This window comes from Urocitellus parryii, chromosome 1 (assembly GCF_045843805.1).
Source record: "Urocitellus parryii isolate mUroPar1 chromosome 1, mUroPar1.hap1, whole genome shotgun sequence".
Classification (NCBI taxonomy): Eukaryota; Metazoa; Chordata; class Mammalia; order Rodentia; family Sciuridae; genus Urocitellus; species Urocitellus parryii.
Window position 1 is genome coordinate 163807668 of NC_135531.1, and position 16693 is coordinate 163824360.

The 16693-nt window shown below is 43.4% G+C and overlaps 1 protein-coding gene across 1 annotated transcript in view; it reads right to left on the bottom strand.

Moving 5' to 3' along the window:
* Positions 1-3215: 3215 nt before the first annotated feature.
* Positions 3216-16693, bottom strand: part of LOC144256713 (butyrophilin subfamily 1 member A1-like) — a 30591-nt gene continuing 17113 nt past the window's right edge. The window contains exons 6-8 of the mRNA XM_077802149.1: positions 4933-4959; positions 4196-4315; positions 3216-3772 (exon numbers count right to left, since the gene is read on the bottom strand). Coding sequence (XP_077658275.1) covers positions 3216-3772; positions 4196-4315; positions 4933-4959 — 704 coding nt within the window. The remainder of the gene's footprint in view (positions 3773-4195; positions 4316-4932; positions 4960-16693) is intronic.

The window sequence follows — 16693 nt, forward strand, 5'->3', positions numbered from 1 at the left end:
TGTGAGTCTGTGCCAGTAGTGCTAAGTGGCATCTGCTCTTTGGCTGCTGTGACCAAAAGACCTGACAAGAACTTTTTAGAGGAGGAAAGTTTGACCTTTACAGTTTCAGAGGTCTCAATCCATAGACAGCCAGCTCCATTGCTCTGTATGCAAGATGAGCAGAACATCAGGGCAGAAGAGTGTCACAGGAAAGCAAGCCAGAACATGGGTTTCAGGAAGCAGAGAGACTAAGCTTGGCTCAGGAGGGACAAAATATAAACCCCAAAGGCAGTGACCTTCCTCCTGTAGCCACACGTTCTTGCCTATAGTCACCACCCACTTAATCCATTCAAGAGGATTAATACACTGATAAGGTTAAGACCCTCATAACCCTATCATCTCTCCTCCAAACTTTCTTGCATCTTCTGACACATGACCATTCCGGAGACAGCTCATAGCTAACTGATAACAGCAGATTTCGGTCTTAAACGGTTCTAGAGGCTCCATCTGCACTCTGGCCTGTTTACAGGGCCTTCTGTGCTTTGTCTTACCAAGACAAGGCTGGCACTAGAATCTTAGACAAAGCTTTTGCTGTCTTTCATGCCTAGCTGATCACTGAGTGGAGTCTTGCTCCCAGGTCAGCCTCTGAGGTTGGTGGAGGGGTACAGGCCTTCAGCTGCCTGGCCTCGTGAAGTTCCAGGCTAAGTCCATGGGAATGGCCTGTCAGAGGGGGTGGAGCCTTGCCTACACAGGGGGTTACTGTAGTGGGCCTGGGCCTGGGTTTCATGTCTAAGCCCCAAACTTTATTCTCTCTTCCTCCCTGAAAGGGGAGGCATCTCTCTCCATGCTGGGCTTTAGGAGTTGGGGCGCGTGACTTGGGCAACTCGTTCCTTCCTGCCCACTTCAAGAAGTATTTCTGTTATACTAAAAACGAGCACCACCTTCTCTCACTTGTTTTCTTTTTAGCTCTTTTGAAGATAGTTTTGTGCATGAATGTTATGGGTTGAATATGTGGTGTTCTCCCAAAACTCATGTGGGATACAATGCAAGAACGTTCAGAGTTGGAATGATTAGGTTAGAGAGCCTCACCTAAGCAGTGGATCTATACTTCAGCCCTGGTGGGAAGCGCTGTGTGTGTGTGTGTGTGTGTGTGTGTGTGTGTGTGTGTGTTAGTGTGCACGCGTGCACATGCGCCTGCTTCCAGGATCTCATGTCCTGAGCTGATTTCCTCTGCTGTGCCTGTCTGCCATGACACTTACCTCTCCACAGGCCCAGACCTACGGAGTCCTCTGAACATGGACCCAACCTCTGAAACCCATGAGAGCCACATAAACTTTTCCTCCTTTACATTGTTCTCAGGTCTTTTGCTTACAGTGATGAAAACTGACCAAAATAATGGATATCTGTTCAACTTGGAGTTTCAGTTGCCATTTTGCTTCATTCTTATTTATTCATTTTTATTTAAAGTAAGCCTTAAATATACATGTATATATGTGTATATGTGTGTGTGTGTGTGTGTGTGTGTGTGTAAATGGGCTAAGCCGTGACACTGCAAAGCAAACCTGCTAAAAGTATTTTTTATTATAATTTAAAATTCATTTTTCTTCAATTAATAGTTGTATAGATTGCAGAATTATAAATCATCCTAAAGTTTAGTCCATTAACAGAGATAGTTTCTCATACAAGATTTTTGTCATTTCTGTATTTCAGGAATTTGAGGATGGTTGAGTAGCTGTGGCTCTTAGTCTCTTGTGAAGTTCTGGATGCTGCTGGTTTTACAGGGGCCAGACTGTCCACTTCAAATTGGTTCATCCACATGGATATGAGCAGGAGGCCCAAAATTCCCTCCATGGGGCCTCTCCATGGGACTGCTTGAGTGCCCTCACGGCATGGCTCTATGGTGTTTCACAGTGAGTTATCCAGAAGGCCAAGGGGACACCTGCTGTCCACTGCAGGATGTGACTTGGGATGCTACTTAACATTGACTGCACTGGATTCTGGGAGCATGGCTGTTACTCACTGAGGAAGATCTATGCAAGGGTACCAATAACAGGAGCAAGGATCACTTCTGACCACACTGGAAACAGTGAAAACACAGTGAAACGAAGAAACCCAAGTTCTGCCCCTTCCCACTCAGTCACTTCCAAAACCATCTACTTATATTTTTTACAAGATATTTATTTTACCTGCTGAAGAACTTTATACAGATGGAGATGTGTACTATTTTTCTATATGCCTTTTTTTGATTAGTAAAATATATCTGGGAATCATCTACATATCGCATATTTCAGTGTCTCATTTTTTTTTTCAGTACCAAACACTATTTTAGGCTATGAATGGATTTAAGTTTACTTACAGATTCTCATGTAGGACATTAATTTCTAGTTTTCAGTTGTTTGTAATATAGCTGCTAAGAACATTCTTGAAGATCTTTGGTTCATAGTGTCTATATGTTATAGACATATATATGTATATATGTTATAGAATAACACCCAGCAGTGAAATTACTGATTATAGTAGTAATAATTTAACACATTTAACATTATGAGAACCAAATCTTTCTTCAAATGGATTCTTCAGTCAGCAAAGTATGCAAATTCGAGTTGCTCTAAACTCATTTTCTGTTATTTCTAGCTCTTCTGTGAGCAAGGCTTTGTGTCTTTTCTGACAGGCAACAAACACAGCAGATGCTCAAGGGTTTCGGCTGGAGGCAGACATCATGGCCTACATCTGAGTGCATGATCATGTGACCTAAAGGCCCTGGAATTACACATAGAGCTGAACAGAAGTGCCTGGAGAGCATGTGTCCTTCTGGGCGATTCAATTCTACTCTGTTCTGTGGCGTTCAGTGCTGTATTTGCTCAAGAAAAGTGACGATTGTTACAGTGAAGACAGTTGGTCTCTCGCCTGGGAAACCTCACCACTTCCTGCTCATACAGAAACAGTCTGTCAGCTGGTAAAGCACATTAGGCAATGTGACAGTGACCTACCAAGGACAGTCCTGAAGCACTTTCAGAGTCTAAGAAGGATGGCAGAGCTTTGTCTTTCTGCAGGGAAGGGGACGGAATGAAGCACATTCATTGAGGGGAGAGGGACAGCAGCTGGAGCACCTGAAGGCATCCTGAGTCTTCCCAAATGTCTGCAAGGAGCCTGGCTTCTTGTGGCTTGCAGCTCTCTGCTCTGGGAATGGTGACCCAGACTGTCATTACGACCCATAAGGACGTAACCACTATGGTCTAGAGAGGGACAGCGGGGTCTGCGGCCGGCACTTTGACAATGGTAAGGCCATTTGTACTTTTCTCACCAGCAGGCTCGGGGTAGAAGTATGGCCTCAGGGGCTCAGTGAACTCACTTTTGAAAGTGTGGAGAATGGTACATTCAGTCACATTGTAGAACGAGATCAACCCTTCTTTATACTGCAGAAAAATGCCCACCCTCAGGAGGGGCCCTGTGGCCTGGAGAACGTGGTGGGAGACGGAGAGGGCCTTGTACGTGCCATCTTTCAGGCACAGGGTCCAGAACCCACTCTGGGTCTTAGCAGAGATGTACTGTCCTTTGCGGTTCACTGACTCCACACAGATCCCAATGGTCCACTTGCTGTTCCCTGCTACTTCCACCTCCCAATAGTGGCTGCCACTGGAGAAACGGTTCTGACCCAGCACGGCTGGCATTGTATCAAATCGCTCAGGTTTGTCTGGCACATCATGCTTTTTGGTCACAGATTTCACACACTTTCCATCAGGTGACACGGCAAGGTAAGGGTGAGCCTTGTCTTTATCCAGTATTATGTCTTCTGCAGAAGGAAGGAGAATTAATGGTAGGACTTCCACTAGAACCACCCAGATTGTAAGACAAGGCAAAACAGGTCACACTTGAGGTTCTTTCCATAAGTAACCACAGGATCCGTATGCTATTTCCCATGAGGCCATTCCACATCCAAACACAAAACGGTTCTGACTCAATGTGAACTATCCCTGAACTATTTCATCTCTACAACAGATGTGTAGAGATGAACCTGTTTCATCACAGGTTCCAAAGGAACTGGTGATAGGTTGGGACGACCATGGTTAGGGCCTTGACATAGGTAACAACAGAACAGATGTCAGGATATTTCTTCAATATTTAAGCAAGGTCTACCCCGCCCACCTGGGTGGATGCAAAGGGATAGAGGTGGCTGTGGAGGCCCTTACATCCAGAGCAGAGAGACAGAGCGTACCTGAGGGCCCAAGCAGTGGGAGGTTGGCAGCAGCATGTGAGCAGGCAGAGGACCCAGCCAGAAAGGCAGCACTCAGAGGGAGGGAGGCCCCACCAGAGCCTGTCTTCAGGAATGGGGCCTCTGGAAAAAATGGAGGGCAAGGGAGAGAGTTGAGAGGGCATGTTCAGAGGCAGCTCCTTGTGGAGGGTTGACAGTCGGACAGATGAGAGGGTACCCACGGTGGGAGTGGCAGGGACTGGATCCACAGAGGCAGCCCTCTCCACCTTCTCTTTTCTAAAAGGAGAAATGGTGGTGTTTGTGCAGGTTGATCAGGGGAACCTGAGAGGCGTGAGAGCTCTGAGACTTCAGGAGAGGAGAGAAAAGGAAACCAGCCCGTCTCACCAGTCCGCTTGATCTAGACAGTCTCGTGGCTGTGGAATTGCTGAGGTCAGGACAGAGAGAGGACTGATTTCTCACTTACCTAGAAAGTTATTTCAGATCAGGTGACACCATGCTACCTCTGTTTGCACAGCTAATGCACTGTGGTCTTTTCTAAAACGAAATCTTTCCCAGTCAACAAATTGGTGCTCATTGGACAGAACGTAAGCCCCGAATCAGATTATGTTGACAGTTCAAATGTGTGCTAGAGATGGGGAGGGAAAACACTTCTCTTTTTTCACAGAGGGACTGATGGAACTGCAAATGGCATTGCAAGCACAAAGTCAGAATTCCCCACAGAGTAATCACTTTGCACTTACCTGCAAATTTTCGGATTTTATTCAGACCTGCAATTGATGAAGACGTTCAAGGTTAACTGGGTGACAGGGAAGGACAGGGCTGTTGTAGGTAATGGCACATGGTACATCAATTGGGAATCCTGGCTTCACTTACCCTGTTCTCCAAGGAATTTTCTTTCTTCTGCAACAGTAAATAGGAAGAGGTAAGTGTTCTAAGTGATCACAGGACACATTTATAATTTACCTTATGATAGAGACATGGGACTTACCAAGCTCTTTGTTAATTTTATCTAAAACAAATAAAACAGGTAGAAAGATATTAATTTACAAAATTCTGAGACATTTGATCCTTAGCTTTAATTTTATGACTTGTGTGGCATTACTGGATATGTGTAACATATCTCTGGGCTCAGAGATTGAAGAAACTAGCTGCCTCAGACCACACAGGGCATCTCTGGGCTCAGGACTGCATGGGTTGGCTGCCCAGAACACATGCAGGGCACACAGAGAGCCGAGCTCGTCTGCCCTGGAGGTCACTTAATCTGCTCCTTAGATCTAGTGTCAGAAACTGCCATGCACTGGTTCATTGCTCTTCATGGCAATTATTTTTGTTTAGTATGTATTCATATTATTAGAGAGAAAAAGGGAGAGTGGGAGAGGGAGAGGGAGGAGAGAGAAAGAGAGAGAGAGAGAGAGAGAGAGAGAGAGAGAGAGAGAGAATCAATCCTATTACATTTTCAATAGTTAGATACAAAATGTTAAAATATCTTTTTACTTATATTTTAATTCATAACAGCAAAAAAGACCATCCAATAATGCCACTTCATCATTTTTTTCTATTCATTTTAAACTTTATTTCATATTTTCCATGAAAGTAACAAGCATAGTTTAATGCCTGAATATTATTTATTTTTGTAAATGATGACTAGTGGCCTAGTCTTTCTTTTCTGTTATGGATTTAATTTTTTTCTTATTTTGGATCAAAGCAGACACACAAGTAAAGATTATTTATATTTCTCATCTGTGAGATTATAAAGGCTAAGAAAAATAACAAATATTTTTGGTCTTGCTTTACAAGGTCAGCCAGGACCCTCTCTAAGGGCCTCGCACTTGAGTGAGTCACCTACCCTACCAGTCAGGGGGACCAAGAGGACCCTGGAGGCCAGGAAGCTATCTGCAAACATTTTGCAGAGGAGTGTCTTTGGGGAGGAAAATGTCCCTAACAGTTCAAGGCAAGCCCCATGTGGTCAGTAAGACTTTGACCCATTCTGGCAGATGACACAACTAGTAGAGGAAGAGACTGAAGGGGCCAAGAGGCTTCTCAAAAGTTTCTAAGGGTGGGCCTGAAAAGTCTCAGCAGTAGAAGGAGAGGGGTCAGCACAGGCGTCACCTACTTGGTCTTGAACACTCAGCAGGGAAGTTCAACAATGTAATAACAGGAGGAGGAATGAAAAGTCGGACAACAGGGATGCAGGGAGACTTGAGAGGAAGACAGAAGCCCTTTTAATGTGATGCTATGTGCAGTTGTGGAAGCTCTAGCAGAAGTTAAGTAAAGCCCCCAATTCACCAAGAAGGGGTTCTCACAGATGGTTGCCTGGCACCAGAGCCCTTCCACCAGACTCCTGCACAGAGAAGGTGGAGCAAATAGCTTGGACAGGGGCCCTATATTTAGACAAAAACAAGAAAATATGATCCCAACTATATATTTTTAGTAGCCCATATTTGTGGAACCATCTAAAAGGAGAGAGAAGCCCTGCATGACTTATTTAATTGGTAACTTCAGACTTTGGCTCACTTGTATTCTGCTTTATAATTTATCATGGTGCTTCTACTTTCAGGCTTAACTTCTGATCATTTTTGCTCTTATGTTCCAGCTATTTTTTAAAGACCAGTTTAGCACTGCGACAAGGAACCTGCTGACCAGACTGGCCAACACTTGAGGTCCCTCAGGACTGAGGAATGGGCAGAGGACAGGAAAGATGGTGACAAGGACTTAAATTCTTTACTTTGTCCTGTAAATGTCTGTGGGGGGCTAAAAGGGGGACTAAAGATTCAGCTTCTCTGCTTGCATTTTACACCAACCTTCTTTGCTCCAAAGTCATCCTGAATTCCAGGACAAAGGGATGATATATGGATCTCATGTGAAGAGTGGAGTCCACCCCACCTTCCCCAGCTCAGGCAACAGCAACTTCCTTATTAGACAAGGCCCTGTGGGACCAGCCTGAGATAAGGATGGGCAGGGCACACCTGACCAAGACCTCCTGCATTGGCAGCTGTTCAAAGCCTCCAGTTGTGTAAGCTCCTCACACTGGACCTCAGTCCCCTTTCTGTAAACCCTCAAAGTCCTTGTCAGCCCTGAACACAGAACTAAGAACATGAGTCCCCGCATCTTTCCAGAGTAGATGATCAAAGTTCCTTTTCAAGTTTTTTAAAACAAAATAAAAAAAACATTCAATATCATTAGCCATCAGTAACTGCATGTCAATACCACCATGAGAAACCATTTCAACCCAGTTAGAATGGCTGTGATCGAGACAGAGCAAAGCATCGTGGTGAGTATGTGGAGAAAAAAAGACCTTAATGCCTTGTATGTAAAAAGATGAACTGAAAGTAGAAGAGGAAGTAGTCTGGAGGGGGAATAGAAGGAAGGAGAAGCCAGGGTAGAGGTAGGACAGAGAAAATCAAAGCACAATAATAGACACATGAAGATAATGGCATGAGGAAGCCCATCAATGTGCTCCTTCAATCTGCAATAGAAATTATGTTATCTTCCAGCTTTAAATCTTAATGTTGTTTTTGTTATTGTTATTATTATTATTATTTATTACTATTTGGTACCAGAAATTGAAGTCAGGGGCAATCAAACACTGAGCCACATCACCAGCCCTATTTTCTATTTTATTTCTAGTCACAGTCTCACGGAGTTGCGTAATGCCTTGCTAAGTTGCTGAGGCTGACTTTGAACTCACAACCCTCCTTTCTCAGCCTCCTGAGCTGCTAGGATTACAGGTGTGCACCACTGTGCCCAACTAGATGTTATTTTATCCGTGAAGTTTTAGGCTTGGTATCTGTTACTCCTTTGTTCCTTTTTCCCTCTTATATAATAACTGGAAAAAGTATACCTGTCCCATGTCTTTCCTTATATTTGGAATCATGAACCTTGCTGATTTTACATGCTCTGGGCTGGAGAAGAATTGTCCCCATGTGACTCACACCTGGAGACTTCCCTGTGTCTGATTCAGATGAGACTCTGGTCCCTAGACTTTTCCTTTGGTGATAGAAAAAATTAGGACTTTGAGGATATTGGGATGGAATAAATGTATTTTGCATGGGAGAATGACATAGATGTGGGGGACCAGAAATTTTCACCATGGAAAGCTGTGGTCTGAATGTCCCTGGAAGTGCATGTGGAAGAAATAATCTGCTATGCAGCTGTGTTGGAAGACAGAACTATTACTGGGCAATTCTGTAATGGGAGAACAGTCCTCATGAAGGAGTTAGTGCCACGATCATGGTGTGGGCTGGTTCTCTTGGGAGTGTTCCTGATAAAGGAATGGGCGAGGCACCTTCCTCTCTCTATGCTGCACATGAACTCTTCTGCCTTTCCACCTTCCACCATGAAATGATGCAGCAAGTTGGTCCTCACAGGATGCTGGTGCCATGACCTTGGGGCATTGTAAGAAGTAAATCTGTGCTTTAAATAAATCAAGGTACACATGAAATACCAGTCTCTGGAATTCTATTATAGGAGCATAAAACAGATTAATACAATATAACCAATTTAAGTAACATAAACTATAGTTATGAGCTTTTCTTCTTCCATGCATGATGCTTTTCTTTTCCTTATACAAGGGCAGTTTGTTTGCATTCTTTTAAAAATGCATTTGAGCCTGGCACAGTGGTGCACACCTGTTATCCCAGTGGTTTTGGAGGGAGAGGCAAGAGTATAGCAAGTTCAAAGCCAGGCTCAGCAACTTAGGGAGGCCCCAAGAAACTTGGTGAGAGCCTGTCTTAAAATAAACCATAAAGAAAAGACTGGGGATGTGGCTCAGTGGTTAGGCACCCCTGGGTTCAGTCCTTGGTACCCAAACCAAAAAATGCAATTGAATTTATTTTAAATTAAAACCAAGTTTAATTTACCCTGTATGAATGAGTTGGTCACAATTGTTGAAAAACATAAACAAACAAATAAATAAAGGCTTAAAGAACAGATTTGTATGAAGTCATCCTAAATCCAATGAGGGGTTTCTTTGCACAGGCCCATTTGAAGCACTGCTGTACTTAGTAGCTTACCTTATGGAAGAAGATTTTGCTAGGCAGAGAATCTGCCTCTGAGTTCCCTCCAAAGTCAGATGAAGCAGGGAAAACTTTGCAAATACCATTGTGAACAACTCCTGGCAAACCTGGTGGCATTTTGTCTGGTGCCTAAGGGGAGGCAGCAGCGTGGGATGCTTTGAAACAGTCCCACCATGCTGTTCTTGTTTCTTTGCTTTCACATAAATCTCTATGTGTTGGCAGCATGGAGAGCCCCCTTTGGGAGAGTTTGGTTTTGTTGCAACAATCACAAATATCAATTGTGTATATGTTAAACTACTGCATAGGTCAAAAATAAATGTCACTTACCTTTATCTTGTTCTATTTCCTCTATATATGAAAAAGCACAAAAAAAACAATATTAACAAATTTCCTCTTGTTCTTAACCACAGACAGTCCATCCCAGGATTTGGTCTCCATTTGACAACAGAGAACCTGAGACCAAAGCTGGGTGTTCTAGTGTGTGTGACACAGAGAGGAACTCATATTACCTGAGTAAGAAATCATAACACAAACTGAAAAACACGTTTTAACCTGTGAATATATTTATATGGAACAGAATATTAAAAAGTTTCCCTTTATGCCTTAAAGTTTTGGGTGAGGTTCTCCTGCTGAGAAAACAGGCAACAATTAGTCACAAACTCTCCATCCTCAACTAACTTTGAGGTACTCAATTCATCACCAAAGCATTAAAGAGGAGAAGACCTGTCAAGTGACCAGGAGCAAATAAAATAACTCAGGGCAGAGCCAGCCCTGGATGGTATTTCCAGAAGGGCTTGCTTCATTCTGAGGACCAAGAAGGAGGATGCCTTTTGCATTCTATGTAAACAACATGTCTTAGGGAGCTCCAGAAACAGCAAGAGTGTTTCCAGATGCACTTCTTAGTGTTTTAAAGTCCTGGCTCTTTAGCCATTCTGAAGCCTGGGGTCTTCCAAGCTGGACCTTACCTCAGTCTCCACCTTATGCTGATTCTCCTACATAAACAGTTGAAGATGTCTGGAATTTCCCTGCTCTTCCATTCATCTGCCTCATATTTGGAGTATTTCAGACATCAAGGGTAAACAGATCCTCAGAAGCTTCTTCGGAAGCGTCACAATAATGATCTCTGTTTCGTAGTACCTAGTTCATGTTTTCTCAAAACAGCAGTTAAGCATTTGACCAAATGTGGCCACATAACACACGGTCACTTACACCTTTGCTGCTGGCTATAGGAAGACATACAACCCACTTGCTTTAGGCAGGAATCACTCTCATTTGATCTCACTCTAAGTCCTTCAGAAAGGCTTCCAGAACCTCTTATTAATAGAGATCTGGGGTCATAATTTGTCTAGTAAATGCAGCCTCCCACTCTGCACCCAGGGGACATCTTCTCACATCTCCTCGAAGCCTCTGATTTACTCAGCACAAAAGCAGTGAAGACAGGTCAGGTGCAGATTTGAAAAGAGAAAGAGGAGGACCCTGTCTCAGCAGAGGACATCTCTGTATTGATGACTTCCTCCTCCTCCTCCTCCTCCTCCTCCTCCTCCTCCTCCTCCTCCTTCTTCTTCTTTATGGGTACTGGTGCTTGAAATCAGGGGCATGTAACCACTGAGCCACATGTTCAGCCCTAGTTTGTATTTTATTTAGAGATGTGGTCTCACTGACTTGGTTAGTGCCTCGCTTTTGCTGAGGCTGGCTTTGAACTCAAGATCCTCCTGCCCCAGTCTCCTGAGCTTCTGGGGTTATAGGTGTGCACCCCCACACCTGGCTCTTCCATTCCCTGCTCTTCCATTCATCTGCCTGGCTCTCTGTTGACATTCATAAACGTAATCCTCAGTGGCCTTGCAACCACTGGCCAGTCCCAATATGTCCCTTACTGGCAAGATGGGCAACTTAAAGACTCCCTTTGGAACCACCACTTCTTCCTTCTTAGGTCCTGTACAGTCTGGCTGGTCCCCCATGGGCAGGCCCGTTTCTAAGCAGCTCCTGACCTGACTGTTCAGATGGGACTCTCTGTGGCCCAGAGGAAGCTTGACAAATGCACGTACCAAATTGCTCATGCCAATGTACAACCAAGTCACTATAGAATATTAATTGCCAGGAATAACAGATTATATGAAAAATTAGGTGTTACAGAGTATTCAAACCTGAGATTAATAAACAGAATGGATTTCATACTTCTCTTATCCTATCTGATTTGATGGATGGAACTGGAGGCTATCATGCTAATTGAAAGAAGCCAATACCCCCAAACCAAAGGCCTAGTGTTCTCTCCAATATGCAGCTGCTGACTCACAGTAGGCAGGGGTGGGAGGAGGGCCATGATTAGTGGGTGGGAGGGAGAGGAGAGAGGACTGGAAAGGCAGTAGAATGAATTAGACAGTCATCACTTTCCTATGTTCATATATGAACACATGACCAGTGAAATTCCACATCATATACAACCACAAGAATGGGCAGTTATTCTCCATGTATGTGTAATATGTCAAAATACACTCTACTGTCATGTATAACTAAAAAGAATGAATAAAAATATATAAATCAATAATCACTTTAAAATGAAGTTTAAAAATCATTCCATGAAATTCATCAGCCAGACACAAAATAATTTTGAGAAACATTAAGTGATCGATTTTATGTCATTTCTCCTTAAATATGTCTATAGATTCAAAAACATGCTAATCAATATCTGCCTCAAAAAAAAAAAAAAGATTCATTCTTCCACTCAACAGTTAGTTATATGTCAGCCAAGGGCCAGAAACTCAGCAGGCCACCAGGTCTAGCAGTGAAGGAGAGGTAGCTCCACCTTGTCACCTGTACAGACCAATATGTAAGGTGACAGGGCAAGCAAGAGAATGGGATCCCAGGGAGGGCTCTGTCCCACCCCAGGGGGAACAAAGAGTCACCACTCTCCTGAAGGGAAGGCAGGGCTAACCTGGAGGTGACTGAGGACACACAAGTTCCAGATGGGAAAAAAGCAAGTCCAAAGACCCACAAGAGGGCAAATATTATAAAGGACAAAGCTGACAGTGAGAGACACTGGCCAGATGGAGAAGTAGGAGGCACCAGGCCCCACCTTTCCTCACAAGCAGTGAGGTGGCTATTCTCAAACAGGAATAGCTCTTCAGGGGCCCCAGCAAATGATAACTCCAAAGGAAAGATCACCAGGAAAAATCAACACACTTGAGATGTACGGAGAGGCTGATGGAGAAGGGCTGCAGCTACATGTGTCAGCCAAGTGGGGTGTGACCAGGGACCCCGAGGTCTGTGTTGACAGTGTGCAGACGTGGTAATCACGTGTGGAATCCCTCTATAGTCTTAACACGAAGCCAAGACACAGATTAAAAGTAAGGGCATAGCCACAGCAAATGGTCAAGGGACACATAATATAAAAAGATAAAAATTGTGACATATGCTTTCAAGAGGTGTGTTGGTTAATGGAGTTAAGATGTTGAGTTTCATTCTGCCCAGTTCATTTCTTTGTGGTCATTTAGGTTCCTGTTTGCTTAAAATAGTTTGTTAAAACTATGTTTTCTGTAAGCCTCACGGGGACCACAAAGCAAAACTTATAAGAAATGCACAAAAATCGAACAGTGAGGAATTAGGATACTGTGGGAGAAAATCATTAATCACAAATGCTAGGAGGAGAAAAGGGAGAAACCAGTAAGAAAACAGCCCCATGGCAGTAGCAAGCCCTGTTGCCATTGACTGCCTGAGTGCAAGGGGTTGAATCCTCTCGTTAGAAGACAGAGTGGCTGGAGGCATTGGAAACAAGTCGCAGCTGTACACAAACCACAGGAAAGTCACTTCACCCATAAGGACAGATACACCCAAAGTGAAGTGATGGAAACTGTCTCATGCCAGTGAAACTAAGAAAGAACCAAGTCACCTAGACTAATATGGACTTTAACTCAAAACCATGTGGAGAGACAGAGAAGAACATTAGCCATGATATGTTGATATAGCAGGGAGAACTACAGCTCTATAGGTGTACACCACCTTGTACAGCTGGAATATATGCAAGCTTTATTTGTCCTGATACCTCAACAAAGCTAAAAATAACAAGGTTGAAAGAGACAATAAAATAAATTAAATTAAAATATATTGTGAGAAAAATCATTAAAATATGGATAAATGGGTCAATAGTTTCAGATATTTTCTTTTTAAAATTTTATTACATAAGATCAGGAAAAAACCTTTAAAAAAGTTCAGAGTTGATTCTGATACATTTGATTAGTATTTCCCAACATAATAAAGCAAAAATAATATTAAGGGAAAAATTTAAAACTGAATCACAAGAAAAATCAAGGTGAAAATTAATCAGAATTTTGTTGTTGATGTATTCACCTAGAAACAATCATAGAAAAGGCCAACCAAGAATATGCATACAGGTTTAGGGTTATGGTTAGGATTAGGGTTATGCTTTATGTGGCCTTAAAAAAATAAAATCATTTAATAAGCTGAGATATTCACAGTGAATATGCTTCAGTGTGATAATCTTAAAATTAAAATGTCTGTGTGACTACAATTCATAATATTATCAATGATAATTTCAGCAGATAAATGACATAAATACACTTTAAAATAATTGATAATTATTATGTCTAAATTAATTGTAACATAACTTTAATATATCAAACATTTTTCCACAGTATGTTTGCCTCCAAAATGTAAAGAAATCGTACTCACCTTTCTGCTTAATTAGCTGTTCTGTATGAAATGAGATAAGTAATAAACAAAGATAAGTCCACAGCTATCAAAGTCTGGGAGACTTGCTAGAGAAGCAATCTTGACTCGATTCTTTCAAGCCATGACTTTGTAAAAGATTAGCCAGATATGAGATAAGAATGAGGACAAGGCAGAAGAGATGCTGATACGGTGTTTCCTCATCATCCCCAGGTGGTTTTCTGAGACTTGCAAAGCACTGTGGAGAGGCTGATGGAGAAGGGCTGCAGGTACATGTGTCAGCCAAGTGGGGTGCGACCAGGGACCTGTGGCCTGTGTCTACCCCTGCCTCAGGTTTCTGCTCTTTTCTGTGGGGCTCCCTGTAAGATATTCCTCAAAGAACTCATCTGGTTCTTCTGTGAGACATGAGCACTAAGGGACAGGGACAGGGTCCCAGGCCCTGGGCAGGAGTAGGTGTGGAAAGAGTGGAAAGAGTCAGGATGCCCTGGACCAGCCAGTCCATCTCCAGGGCCACAACTGGAAGAAATCCTGGACATTGCAAAGATGTTGTTGTCCTTGAGCACTTCATAGGGTGTGACTTGGTGATGATAAAGAGCAATGATTCTTTGGTTATTGGTGTGTGGGCATGGGGAAGGATTCTAAACCCCAGAGGGTTAGAGAGGATCCTCCAGGCACAGAGAGGCAAATGCAAAGAAGGCACTTCACATACAATTAGGGAGCCTTCCTTCTTCTCAAACCCAGGGAAAGGAGTAAGTAAGCAAAACCGGCAAAACAATGAGCAAGAAATAAAAAAGTGGTAACAGGAGGCATTGGTAGAGCTCTTGATGGTGGATGGGGCTGTTTTCAGATTGCCCCCTTTTCTAGGATTTTATGGATTTACTGCAACATTTCCTTTAGCATTCTGCCCAGTTTCTACAACCAGTTTCTTTATTCCTCAGAATCAAAGTCATATTTACAACCTGGAAGGAATAACAGAGACAATAATCCAACAAAGCAAAGGGATGCTTGATCAAGCTCATTAGGGACACTAAGAATCCCAAACTCCCCATTGATATTTATTGATATTTCCTTCCTCAAATCTGTCCTTCAAAATCACCTGGCCTTTAAATTGTAGCCAAATACTTTAGCAGAGAGGAATTTATGAATGACTCACCATGTGTCCCTTGAGCTTATCTTAAAAACAAATATGTGCCCAAGTTAAAAGGTACTTGGCCCTGGGCAGTAAAATCCTGATAGTTCATTATTCCACAGGCCACCAAAGTCTATGACTTGTGTAAGTTGGGATTTATGTTTTCGATGTGTATGAGCTCAGAGATGTGGCTGTGCTCAGAGTCACAGTTGACAGGGACGGATGATCTCCCCTTGTGATTCCATCCATGTCAGATTGGGATGGGTCAGATGGGTTTGCCTGAGCACCCTCTCCCTCACCCCTTCTCTGAGTGCCCACCGTGGTACAGGAGAGAGTTATGGGTTATGATACAGGAGAGTTCTCTGGGTTATGGGGCTCCCTGGGGGAAACACTGCCACAGGCATTAGGCATTTCTTTTTAAATAATTTTAAACTGTCTGAAGGATAATTCCTCTGATATTATTAACTAGTTGGAGGTAGAGGAATGGTCAAGACCCAAAGGAGATTTACCTCCAACATTGTGTTTCTAAGCTCAGGTAGTATCAATGATTATTACCCACGTTTACTCACCTGGAGGGGCTCTTCACCTGAGAAGTAGCCTGCAGAGATCACACTTGCACCTCAACTCTGTTGGGAATCTCTGCCTGCTCTGGAGACCTGGAGACCTGCTTTTCTGATCAAGCTCAGCATCTGCCCTCCAGAGCCCTGGACTAGGACACAGGGCAGTGCTGCCCCTCTCTAATTCCCTCAGAACTGCTTTACCCTGTAAGACTAGTGCCTCCCCCAGGGCCAGCCTGCTCTGCCAGGGACGTCTTTGCAACAGCAGCAGGACCAAAGGTCCTCATCTTCAGCTTGTAGCATCTTAATCGTAATCCTTGGGATGAAGCAGGTGCACTTACCTGGTCCAAATAGACCAAGTGAGTGAAACTGGAGTTTCCAAAATGGCTCTTTTGATTTTAAAATCAAAGCAGAATAAATTGTCTTCCTCTCAGAAATAAATCTCAGTCTATTTCTCATTCTTACATCTTCTTCTCTACTTGTAAGGCCCACAGGTAGGTAAGACCCAGGTGTGGACACACTTGGTAACTGCTTGTCTTCTTGCTGGATTTGACCTATTCCTCAACCTTGGACTATTCTCCTACATCGAGTTTTAATACATCGACTTTAAACTCTGATGTTTAAATGCTTCTCAATATCTTCCTAAACCATCAGTGTGGTCCCTGGCCCTGCAGTGTCAGCGTCACACATTAGCTTGTAGAGTCCTCATTTTTAGGACCAGCCTGGACCTGCTGAACCAGAAGTTGGCATAGGGCTCAGATCTCTGCACTTTAATAGCTGAACCTGTGGCACCCCCAAGTTGGAAAGCCTATGCTCTATGGGGTCCTCATAGAAGTCTTGCTAGGCAGTGTGGTATGGTGATTCTCTGGAACTGCCAAAGCACAGCTGCCCCTTGGAGATGTTGCTGGAAGTGTGCACACAGGCATGTTAAGCTGGGCAAGTGGCCCGTCCTCAACTATGTTTTTCCCTGATCTGCTGCTAACACGGATGGCCTGAGTTCCTTGGTACTTTCTGAGCTCTCCCACTTCCCACACCTTCTCATGCTGGACAATGTGTTCCAGAGACCTAATGGGGGGATGAGGTTCTGTGAGTTAAAACTAAGCCAACTCACCGTGCT